At 44.4% G+C, this 12,216-nt stretch overlaps 1 protein-coding gene across 1 annotated transcript in view; it reads right to left on the reverse strand.

The window, feature by feature from the left end:
- The window catches only part of LOC109923360 (netrin-4-like), an 82,297-nt gene that overhangs the window by 39,483 nt on the left and 30,598 nt on the right, over positions 1 to 12,216 (reverse strand). The window contains exons 4-7 of the mRNA XM_048610557.1: positions 7,450 to 7,576; positions 4,861 to 5,049; positions 2,064 to 2,277; positions 898 to 1,031 (exon numbers count right to left, since the gene is read on the reverse strand). Of these exons, the coding sequence (XP_048466514.1) occupies positions 898 to 1,031; positions 2,064 to 2,277; positions 4,861 to 5,049; positions 7,450 to 7,576 (664 nt within the window). The remainder of the gene's footprint in view (positions 1 to 897; positions 1,032 to 2,063; positions 2,278 to 4,860; positions 5,050 to 7,449; positions 7,577 to 12,216) is intronic.

Raw genomic sequence — 12,216 nt, forward strand, 5'->3', positions numbered from 1 at the left:
CTCCAGCATCTGCAGTTCCTACCATGACTGAAATATTGTGTTGGTTTTCCCTCTCATGATGCTGAGTGAATCATGTTACTGGTTCCTGGGGTGAGAAATATGCTGGGTCACAATCCAATCCTCACATAAAGCTGATGGGAATAGTTTCACAGGTGGATAATTTAAATGTTTTGTAAAGGTTCTGAACAGTGATTTATTTCGATTGATTTGTGAGCACTGGAAAGGAGAGTGTGTTTTTACAAGGGGAATCTCAATGGCTGTGTGCTTGATTGATAGTTTTCGGAACTTCTAAGAGCGGTGAGTTTGAATGGCTGATTTTTTTTCTTTAACTTCCATGACCCCTTCCTAAACTCCTCAGTATTATTATAAAGCTCTGAACACAGCAGACACTGGATGAATGAATATTAAACATAGGAATAAAAACCAAAAGAACTGCGGATGCTATAAATTAGGAACAAAAACAAAGTTGCTGGAAAAGCCCAGCAGGTCTGGCAGCATCTGTGAAGGGAAAAACAGAGCCAACGTTTCGAGTCAACGTGCTGAGGAAGGGTCACCGGACTCGAAACGTTAACTCTGTTTTTTCCTTCGCAGATGCTGCCGGACCTGCTGGGTTTTTCCAGCAACTTTGTTTTTGTTAAACATAGGAATGTTAGGAGGAGGATCCTGTCCTGAATGAATCAGCCACAGAAAAGCAGGGAGAAGTCCACCCTCTATGCCGGAATAGTGTTGCAGGTGCAAATCCACCTCTTTTTTTGACACTTGCAGTGAAAATAGTTCAGTGGGGAGAGATGTAAAACCAGATGGTGATCCATAAAGTACACAAGCTGGCAGGAACCGGGAAGCAGGAATTCCTTGCAAAGGTTTTGATATGAAGTGTGAAGAACGAGGGCTCCTCACCTGAGTGCCTAAGAGCAGAAAATCCTTGCTCATCTTCCCAATCCCAGGTGAGATCTCTCCCAGTGAGAGAGGACAAGAGGCCCTGGTTCGGAGCTGCATCTGCAGGCTGCTGGTACCAGTTTACATTGACAGTGCTGTCAGATTCAAGGAAGACATGTCAGTGGCATGAAAGAAGATTTGAAGATCCCGTCTGAATTCGTTTTCTCCTCAATACCCTATGAACGGTGGTGGTGACCTGCTTCCCACCCATTCCGGGTCATTTCTGGGATAAAGTCTCTCAGGATATTAGCCAATCTTGCAGTAGGAGATGGCTTTTACAGGATCAGGAGGAGCTATTCCACTCCAAGCCACAGCTCCCAACCCACACACCAGGCTGAGACTCTCTCAATAAAACAATCCTTCAAAATTTACATATCAATGATGTTTAATGATTTAATGATGAAGGCAGTTTGCATAAAACTCTGCTTTGAGTTTTGAAGTGTGAATTAAGGGGTTTGATACGATAAACAGATAGAAATTACTTCCTCTTTTGTTGGGTGGTGGTGGTGGCTGAGTCCAAAATAGGGACCGGAACTTTAAAATTACAAGGAATACTTTTTGAGACATTCTGGAATTTTTGTCTCCAAAATGCTGGGTATAAATGCACTTTTTCAAGACCAACATTGACAGCTTTTTGTTTGGTGAGGACATAGGGATAGGGACTAAAGGCAGGTTAATTAAATTTATCAGTCATGATTGAATTGAGTGGAGAAACCGGCTTATGGGGCTGAATGGTCCCTCCTATTTATGTGTGACTGTGACCCAACTAGTGGGACACAGTGTCCCACAGCCGGGTTACTTCTGAAGGCACAAAGGACGTACTGTGGAGTGGAGGAATGAGCAGGCTGTGGCCCAAGAAAGTCAGTAACTTCTCTTCCCTGAGGGATACTAGGGAAGCAGTTGAAAGTTCACAACAACCAGAGTTTTTGATGGTAATAATTATTCCCTGGTGCAAGCCACAAAATGATTAAATCATTCCACTTCTGCGAGGCTAGGCTTTGAACTCTCAGCCTCAGAGTTGCTGGTACAACATCCACGCCGCAGTTAGGCTAAAGGGCACTAATTCCGCCTCGGTTTCCGTAGGGCTCTGCTAGTTTGCCCCCTCTCGTTGGAGCCCCTGAGCCTACCTGCTGGTACAGTCCCCAGTGTAAGGGTCACAGCTTTCAGGGCAGTCACATGGCCGGCAGCCATATTCTCCGAGGCCCCAGTATCCCAGCATGCACCTGTCACAGTGGGGCCCAGCCACACCAGGTTTACACAAACAGTCGCCGGTCACGGGGTCGCAGGGGGCACGGGGCTGTGAAGGTAACATGGCAGAGCCAACAGGATGGCATGAGCAGGCTAGAAACAAACACATAAAGAAAAGATCTTCAGATCATCCAACAACATCCTGGGGTCATTACTGATCAGAAACTCAACAGGCCTCACCACAAATACAGATGGTGACAAGAGCAGGCCAGAAGCTATGAATACTGTGGTGACTCCCCAAAGCCTGACCATCATCTACAAGGCACAAGTCAGCAGTGTGATGGGATACCCTCCACTTGCCCTATTGAGTGCAGCTCCAACAACACTGAAGAATCTTGACACCATCCAGGACGAAGCAGCCCGCTTGATTGGCACCACATCCACAATCATCCACTCCCTCCACCACCGATGCTCAATAGCAGCAGTGTGCACTGTCTACAAGACAGCACCTTCCAGACCCACAACCACTTCCATCTAAATGGGCAAGGGCAGCAAATACATGGGTACACCACCCCTGCAAGTTCCCCTCCAAGCCATTCACCATCCTGACTTGGAAATATAATGCCATTCCTTCACTGTTCCTGGGTCAAAATCCTGGAACTCTCTCCATAAGGGTAGTGTGGGTCAACCCACTGCACATGGACTGCAGCAGTTCAAGAAGTCCGCCCACCACCACCTTCTCAAGGGCAACTAGGGATGGACAATGCCTTCTTGACTTCAGTGGGCACAGCAACTGTTTGGCATACAACAGTCTGGCATACAACAACTATTTCAAGGTAGACCCTGCCAATAAAGGAATTATTTTCATAAACAAAAAACAAAATAGAAATGGCAGACCAGTTCATGTTTCTTGCACCTTCCGCAGACAATACCAGGAGAACACACAGAGTGAGCATTGCCTTTTTGCTGGTATTTGCTAAAACTTCAACAGCTTTCACAGTTTATAATTAGGGCTTTATTTTCCTGAAGACAGCAGAATGCAATCAGGATCTTGCTGACTAGGAGGTGTCACAACCCCTTCACTACTCTGCACCTAGAGGTAAAACAAATGCTTCCCACACTTTCCAGCACAGCTTCAGACTCTTTCCCTCCTTCATCCTTCAGTAATGGAATACGACTGGAATTCTGCAATTGGTTTAAGAGATCAGTCTGCAGGCTTGGTCTATCAGCATAAATGGAATTAGCTTTATTGTCACATTACTCAAATAGCACAGTGAAAAGTTTACAAGTTGCTGCTTATGTTGCCATCTTAGGTACCAAGGTACTGAAATACAAATTCTGAGGGAAAAAGTAGTTAGAAAAATAAAGTAAATAAAGTTCAGTGTGTAGAATGGAATTGTTTGAAACAATCCTGCAGAGGTGGAGTCAGGAATGATGATTTTTTTTGCTGCAGTTATCATAATCCCTCAGCCAATATCAAAACTCAATGGAGAGAAAATGATTTCCATTCGCAAATATCTGGGAACGTTGGACATAGAATTTATCTTTGGGGAAGATTTATCAGCCAAAAAAAGGTGCTAAATAAATATAACTTTTCGTTGTTTTTCACAATGCAGAAAATTGGAGATGCAGCATGTGAGTTATCTGAGATTATGAGCCATTGCCTTTATTATCCCTCCCTAAATCTCACCGACCCCTCTACCTCACTCACTCCTTCAAGTCTCCATGTTTGAGCAAGCTGCTGGTCATCTGAACCAAATAACTCCTTAAATGGCTCAGTGTCATTTATTGTTTCATAATTTCTCTGTGAAATACATTGGGATGTTTTGTTACATCAAGGGTGTTATATAAATTTACGTTGATGAGTAATATATTTGGGAGGAGGATGTGATTTTTTGAACCAATAGCTCCCACAGCTCTCCAGTGTTGGGTTTTCCTCGCTTCGTGTCTGGTCTGATCAAAGTGTTAGCTTAATGTATCACGGGATTAGCAGGGCCGGAGGGGGTGGGGGTGCAAGGCTAGTATCAGTTTGCTGCTGGCCGCTCTGGGTCAGATTGGTGCCAACTTTTCCTGTTCTGCCTGGGCTGGTGGATTTGGCTTTACCCCATGGTGGAGATTATGGCACTGGGTTGCACCTGCCTTTCAGGCACAGAACTGAAGGTGGTTACATTTCTCCTCTAATCCAGTCGTATCTATCTCCCTCCTGGGTCTGTGAGCACTGCAAGTAGAAGTGATCCCATGTTAACAGCATCACGTACTAGAGGGCCCCCACGTTAGTGTAACTTGAATCGCGGAGTGTAAACCTGATGGGTGGAATTGACCAGCCTCCTCTTTTCTTTTGTATCAGGTTCCTGGCAAAAATCAATTTCACCCAAGCCATTTGGCCCATCTAGTCCGCAGTATTCCCAACAGTGATTTTTACAATCCAAATCCCATTTGTCGCCAGGAACATAATTCCTTCTTAAAACCTACAGTGAGGTCCTATTTCATTGCTCATAACGACAATGACAATTATTACAATCAGAATCCATCTGCTTAAAGTATTACTTTGTGGCTAATCATAGCGACAGAATTAGCTGCGCTAAGAGCCAGGTTAATGCAATCTAATGCAACTCCTTTGTAACTGGACTCGCAAAGACTATAGACTCAGTTGGGAGAGACTAGGAGGCAGTTCAGGGGTAATTCAGAGGTTTATTTATCCATATTCAGCAATGATTCAAGCAGTAGTGCTCTTACCCAGGCAGGTATCTGGAGCAGAGAGAGGGACCCTGATGTTCCTGTAGAAGCCTGTCTGGCACAGTTGGCAGTGCTGCCCCTCTGTGTTGTGCCTACAGTTGTCACACACTCCACCACTGTGATTACCTGATGCCAACCACACCTTGAGGTCAAAATGGCAGCTGTTTGCGTGGTCGTTGCATGTGCATTCTGTTACAAGGGGAAAAATAATAGATAATAATCCCTTCAAATGAGTGAGACAGGACTAAAACTTATTCAGAAATGCTAAATGATTAATTTGTCTGTATTAAAGTTTCTCCTGAATGACTTTCCAATCTAGAAATAGGCCATTTTGGCCAGCCAGACTTCGATGGTCTTTATCCTCTACACAAACTGTACGTAATTCTGACATCAAAATGTTTCAATCTCCCTTTGCCACTTTTTAAAAATAGAAGGTAAACTCAATTCCTGATTTTAAATCTCCAGCACCAGGTGAGAGGGCAGCAGTGAGCTGGGGTTGGGGTTGGGGGTCGGGGGGGTGGTGGTGGGTGGTGGTGGGTGGTGGTGGTGGTGGTGGGGAGGTGTTGCTAGGGCAGAGAGAGTGTCCACCCACTGTTGGGGGCCATCACAGACAGAGGCCCATTAAGATTACAATGGCGCACATTTCACAAAAGATCTAGGAGAAGGCAGTGGATCACACAGCAAGTTGGCAAGTGTGGCATATCCACCAGGGCCTGTATCCCAGGCCTTTGGACTGGTGAATCCTTGTGGGCAGGCCAGGCCACACGGGGCCTTGGCCAGCACTGGAACAGAGCCAAGGACTGCACCCTAACTCACCAGCAACACCCTCAGACCCTGTGCAAACAGAAATGCTCCTCAGGACTCAGCAAAATAACACACTGCTGTCCACACTGTATATCTACTGGACTGTGGGCACAGGGAGCTGAGGTGGTGCTAGGGCAATGTAGTCAGGAGGTGGGGAGGGTTTCAGGGGGTGAGGAGTGCATCAGAGGCATCGAGGTGATGAGTGAGTCAGGGGCGTGGGGAGAGAGTGTCAGGGGGTATGGCACTAGCCAGAGTGCGTCACGTCTGTGGATCTTCCCCTCTGCTCACCGACGTGGGTCAGTGCTGCAGTGACCACCCCGCCAAGCCAATAGCAACCCTGACACAGTGTTCATAATTTATTCCACTCATGTCTGGAATCAATCCCGAGACGCAACACTCTCTGGCTGTGTATGCCCGGCTGTTACTTGTTAGAATGATACAGTCACACAGGATAGGAGGAGAAGACCATTCACCCCATTGTTCCTGCGCCTCCATTTTGAAAGAGTTTTTCAATTAATCCCACTCCCCTGAATCCCTGTGCTTTTTCTCCACAGCCCTCCAAATTCCTCCTTTCCAAATATTTACCCCATTTTCTTTCGGATATTACTGTGGAGTTGGCTTCCACCAATCTTTCACATTGTCATAACAACCTGTGCCATACCCTTTAATATCCCACTCCCAATATTCCTACTCTCTTCAATCCCAACATAAATCTAGAATATCCTGAGGAATAGAATTTCACTTCCCGTAATCCTCAGTATCACATCCTAAACTATAGCTTCTTCCCTCGTAGACTATAATATTCCAGCCTGTTTAACCCCTCTCCAGAACACAGAGAGACATAGAAATATTACAGCACAGAAAGAGGCCACTGGAGTTGTGCTGGCTGGATAAACCACTTCCTCATCTCCTTTTTGCCAATGACCTTCAATCTCTATTCTCTGGATATTCTCCCTCCTGCTAGTGGGAACAGTTTCTCCCCACTTTTTCTCTGAAGCCCTTCGTGGTCTTGAACATCCAGGAAAGTGCTCCTGAATCTCCTCTGACCCCAGAAACCAATCCTAGTTTCTCCAGTCTCTCTGCATCCTCTCTTCTCAGGGACTGTTAAATGTGCGCCGCGTCCAAAGAGATCTGCAGTCAGAGGTCTATAGCATGGAAACAGGCCCTTCAGCCCAACATGTCCATGCTGCCCAGTTTTCACAATTAAACTAGTCCCATGTACCTCTGTTTGGTCCATATCCCTCCATACCTATCCCATCTATGTACTATCTAAATGTTTCTTAAATGACAAAATTGTATTCGCTTCCACCATTACCTCTATCAGTTCATTCCAGACACTTACCACCCTTTGTGTGAAAAAAATGCCCCTTTGGACCCTTTTGTATCTCTCCCCTCTCCTTTAAATCTATGCCCTCTTGTTTTAGACTCCCCTACTACAGGGTAAGACTGTTGGCTATCTACCTTATCTATGCCTCTCATGATTTTATAGATCTCTATAAGGTCACCCCTCAGTCTCCTATGCTCTAGGGAAAAAAAAAAGTCTCAGCCTATCCAACCTCACCTCATTACTCAAACCTTCCAGTCCAGGTAGCACCCTAGTAAATCTTTTCTGCACCTTTTATATTTTGATAATATCCTTTCTATAGCAGGGTGACCAGATCTGCACACACTTCTCCAAATGTATCCTCACCAACGTCTTGTACAGCTGCAACAAGACATCCCAACTCTTGTACTCAATACTCTGACTGATGAAATAAGCATGATGAAAGCCTTCTTGTTACTTACTCTGACATGGATTCGCAGTTCCCTTCTTGCCATCTGCTGGTTTCCACAGTCGGTCATTGTATAAAGGCCTGCACCGTTCACAGTGCTCCCCCACAGTGTTGTGTTGACAGATACACTTCCCATGGACCTGTCAGAGAAAAGCATGGAGAACTTCAGGAACTGGAGAAGGAGCTAGTCATCACACAGTGACAGACTGGAAGAAATAACCTTTACGAAGTGTAGTCACTTGCATTATGTAAGAAACACAGCAGCCAATCACATGCATTCATCTCCCCCAATTCAGCAATAAAACAAACCAGCAGAGAATGTTTCATGAGGGCTCAGTATTGATTGGAAAGGCAGACAGAATGCTATGCCTCCTTGAGCATTCACTGGTGCGTTGGCCTGGATAAGATACTCAACTGTTTAAATCTTCATGCTTCCAAAGAAATGGTGCAAACACAGGCTAAAATATATTTCCGTGCCCAATCCTACTCCTTTTGCTCCCCATAACCTTTAACCTCCCACTCCGGCTCCTCCCACTCTCCTCAATCCCGATATAATCTAGAATATCCTGAGGATATTCTAGATTATATATTCTAGATTCTATTCTATTCTATTCTATTATATTATATTCTAGACTATTCTATATTCACTCACTCACCCACACCCCATAATCCTCGGCGTCACAACCTAAACCATTGTTTCCTCCCCCTAGACTATAATATTCAAGTCTGTCTAATCCCTCCCCAGATAGCACAGAACCATAGAAAAACTAAAGCACAGAAAGAGGCCACTCTGCCCATCAAGTCTGCACTGGCTGAACAAACTAGCTGCCTATTCTTTTCCCACTTTCCAACCTCTGATCCGCAGCCTTGGAATTACAATGTTTCGGTGACAAACCCAGATTCCTTTTAAGTGAGTTGAGGGTTTCCACCTCAACCTCCAAAGCTGGGCAAGGAATTTCAGACACTCACCATTCTCTGGGTCAAAAGTCTCTTCTGTGTCCCCTCTCATCTTTCTACCAATCACTTTAATACTGTGCTGCCTGGTAACTGACTGCTCCACAAGGGGAGACGGCTCTTCCCTGTCCATGCTACCCAAACCCCTCATTGCTTCGTACACTTCAATTAACTCATCCTCCAGCCTCCTCTGTTCTAAGGAAACCAGCCCTAATCTATACAATCTCTCCCCAGAGCTGCAATGTTCAAGCCCTGGCAACATTCTTGTAAATTTCCTCTCTAAAGCAGTTATGTCCTTCCTGTAATGTGGTGACCAGAACTGTACACAAACCTTGAGCTGTGGCCAAACCAGTGCCTTATTTAGTTTCAGCATTACACCCCAGCTTTTGTACCACATCCAGAGGAAAGTATCCCTTATGCCTTCTTTACCTTATTTACCTCTCTCGCCACTGCCTGGGACCAATGGACATGCATTCTAGGGTCTCTTGTCTCATCTACCCCTCTCAATATCCTCCTGTTTATTATGAAGCAAAGGAATATGTTTGCCCCCGCAAAAGTATTACCTCCCATTTTTCCAGATTGAATTCCATTTTCCACTTTTCTGCCCATTCAACCAAACCATTGATGTCATCCTGCAGTTGGTAGCCATCATCTTCACTGTCAACTACAATTTTTGGGTGGTCTGCAAATTTTCCAATCGTACCACCCACATTAAGTCACCTTTTAATACTCTGTTTTATCAAGCAACTAATTTCTTCCCAAAAATTTTTATTCTACGGTTCAACTCAAATGGTTTGAGGCAGGGAATTTGTCATTTTGTGGAATAATTTTAAAATTTCTCTCCCCATTCTATTTGTGATGATCAATTTGTCACTTTTGTCACCATCTCCTTACCTATTTTATCATTATCCTTCATAAACTGTCAGCTATCCTTTACCTTTTTGGCTCTGGTGAATAACCTCAAGAACTGCAATGCCTCATCTCCAGTCACACCTTTGCGAGTGCTCCCATATCTTCCAGAAATGAGGCCCAAACTGTACACAATGCTCCTGCCCATGTTAGCACGGTCTTTCTGTGTTCAAACATACTTCCCTTCTTCAATTAACCGTGTCTCTAGCTCAGAAGCAAATGATTCTGTTCCTTCATGGCCTTTAATGAATGCATTTCCAACCTATTTTTATTCTCTACATTTAACATGTATCACCTTTCCCTAACCTTCTTCCAGAAACTATCACTTCAAAACTTCCTTTGTTTCATAATTGATTCTCAGGTTATGAATGTCTCTCAGAAGATCTCATTTATTGTTCATCCAGAATATAAACTTAAGAGGTGGCCCAGACTTAAGAGGTGAGAAAATAAAATTTATGACAGATGCGAAAAGTACCTGCAGCTCTACAAAGTGTAGTAATTGTAGGGTTAACTAAAAGAAGGAACACGTGGAAGCAAAAGGAAGACATGAAAAGATATTGGCAGTTAAAATTAAGGAACAGAAAATTCAATGGACACTTGAAGGAAATAAACTTACAGGATTATGCAGGAAGGGTAGGAAATGGATTAAATCATGATGGTCATTAGGAGAATTGATATAGACATGGACCAAATGGCCTTCTTCTGCATCATAATACCGTGGGGTTAATGTGGGGGAGTAGGGCTGACTGAATTCTATGAAGAGCTGGCACAAACATAATGGGATGAATGGCCTCAATATATTACTCTACATCCCTAGCTGCCTTCAAGATGGTGGGTGACGCACCACTGGCCTGCTATTTGTGGAGCAGATTTTACTGCTGTTTGTATCAACACATCAGCCTAATCATAAACATCGGGTTTACTTTTAAAAACTGATTGAATTATCTAGTGTTTTTTAAAAAAAACAAGCATTTAAAAAAAATCTCAACATCGCTGGCATCCATTGTCCACCCAACCTTGAGAAGGTAGTACAGCATCAGCTTGCTTTATTGTGTGTATGGGGTTTGGCAGCTTTATCTCCCAAGTACCACTTCTTGAGTGCAAGCTGTTTTCTATAAATCTATTTGACAGTAACATAGATACACACATTCACTTCAACGCAGGACAGCTTTTGTCTCCTTCCAGGTCACTCTACATAGACAAGTGACATTGGCATCATTGATACATCATCAACAAGCATTCCCCTCGTGACTCTATACTTTATAGAGAGCCAGAGTCGAGGATGGAGCTGGTGGTGGAGTGGTATTGCCACTGCACCAGGAGTCCAGAGCTCAGAGTCTGGTTTGTGAATCGATGCAGAGTGACACCAACAGCAGGGGTTCAATTCCTGTACTAGCTGAGGTCACCATGGAGGATCTGCCTGAGGCAAGATAACCCCTGGGTTCATCTCACCATGAGTCACCTCTTTCTAATGAGACAGCAGCCTGGGGTGCTCCGGCACGAGGGAAACTTTCACAGTCATTCACTGATCCAGCACAGTCTGGGGAATTCCTCTGCAGCAGATGGTGAGATTTTGATTCAATTGATGTATTTGAAACTAAAAGCTAGTTTCGTGTTGACCACAAAACCATTGGTGTTAAAACCCAGGTGGTTCACTGAAGTCCTTCAGGGAAGGAAATCTGCTATCTTCACCTGATCTGGACTACATGTGACTCCAGACCCACAGCAACATGGCTGACTCAAAGTCCCTCAAACAGCTTAGCAAGTCACTCAGTTGTGTCAAACTGTTCCAATGTCTGATAAAGGTAACAAAACCAGAAAACATCAACCAAGGGACTAGAAATGACAATGGCACATACACACAGCCCTCAATTTCACTGCTCCATGACTGTCACTGGGTCAAAACCCAGGAACTCCCAACAGCCTTGCAGGTGTCCCTATTCCGCATGGACCACAGCAGTTTAAGGTGGCAGCTCACCAGCCCCCTCTCCAGGACAGTAAATGTTGGCCCAGCCAATGATGTCCACACCCTACGAATAAAAATAGAGATGTTTTTAAAAAAGTGTGAATGGGAAAGGAGGCACTCCCACAATCCTGTCAGGTGTGGCATTCCAAAATGTTGATGCAGCAGTAGTGAAATATTGTCAGGCATGTCCAGACAGGATCTGAACCTCTGAGCACACATTACTCCAACTAGAGGAGTCGCCATTCACATACCTTTTCTATATGAACACCAAGTCTTTGATGTTCAAATTTGCCACATTCTGCCCTGGCTACCTTTTGCACTTTGTTGAGAAAACGTATCATGTCAGAAACTGCAGTTCTGCAACACTCTGTATGGGTTATTCTGCTTACTATGGTGCTAAATTTCAGTCAACAATTAGCAACTATATCAAGCAAATCTGCAACAATTTGACTGATGCATCTTTATGCTCAGTTCCTTGGAATCATGTAGTTCTGGACGTGAAGTCACTAACCTCCAAATGGGACTTGGCAGATGTACAGTTTAATTGATTCTTTTTTTCAATTGGATGTTCAACATTTGTTGCCCATCCCTAAGGGCCCTTGAACTGAGTGGCTTTCTAGGCCATTTCAGAGGGCAGTTAAGAGTCACTCACATTGCTGTGGTCTGCAGTCGCATGTAGGTAAGGATGACAGTGTCCCTCCCTAAAGGACATTTGGGAACTAGATGGGTTTCTGTGACAAATAATGATGGTTCTCAGGGACACATCCACCAAAATGACTTTTCATTTTCAGATTTATTAATTGAATTTAAATTTCACCAGCTGCCAGGCTGGGATTTGAAGCCGTATTCCCAGAGCATTCATGTGGGCACCTGGATTTCCAGACGAGGGACATTACCAATCTCTTGCTTGGCGGGTCTGGATAGGGAGTAGTTCCCATTGGAAAACTGTTG

This window comes from Rhincodon typus, chromosome 22, assembly GCF_021869965.1.
Source record: "Rhincodon typus isolate 14 chromosome 22, sRhiTyp1.1, whole genome shotgun sequence".
NCBI lineage: Eukaryota > Metazoa > Chordata > Chondrichthyes > Orectolobiformes > Rhincodontidae > Rhincodon > Rhincodon typus.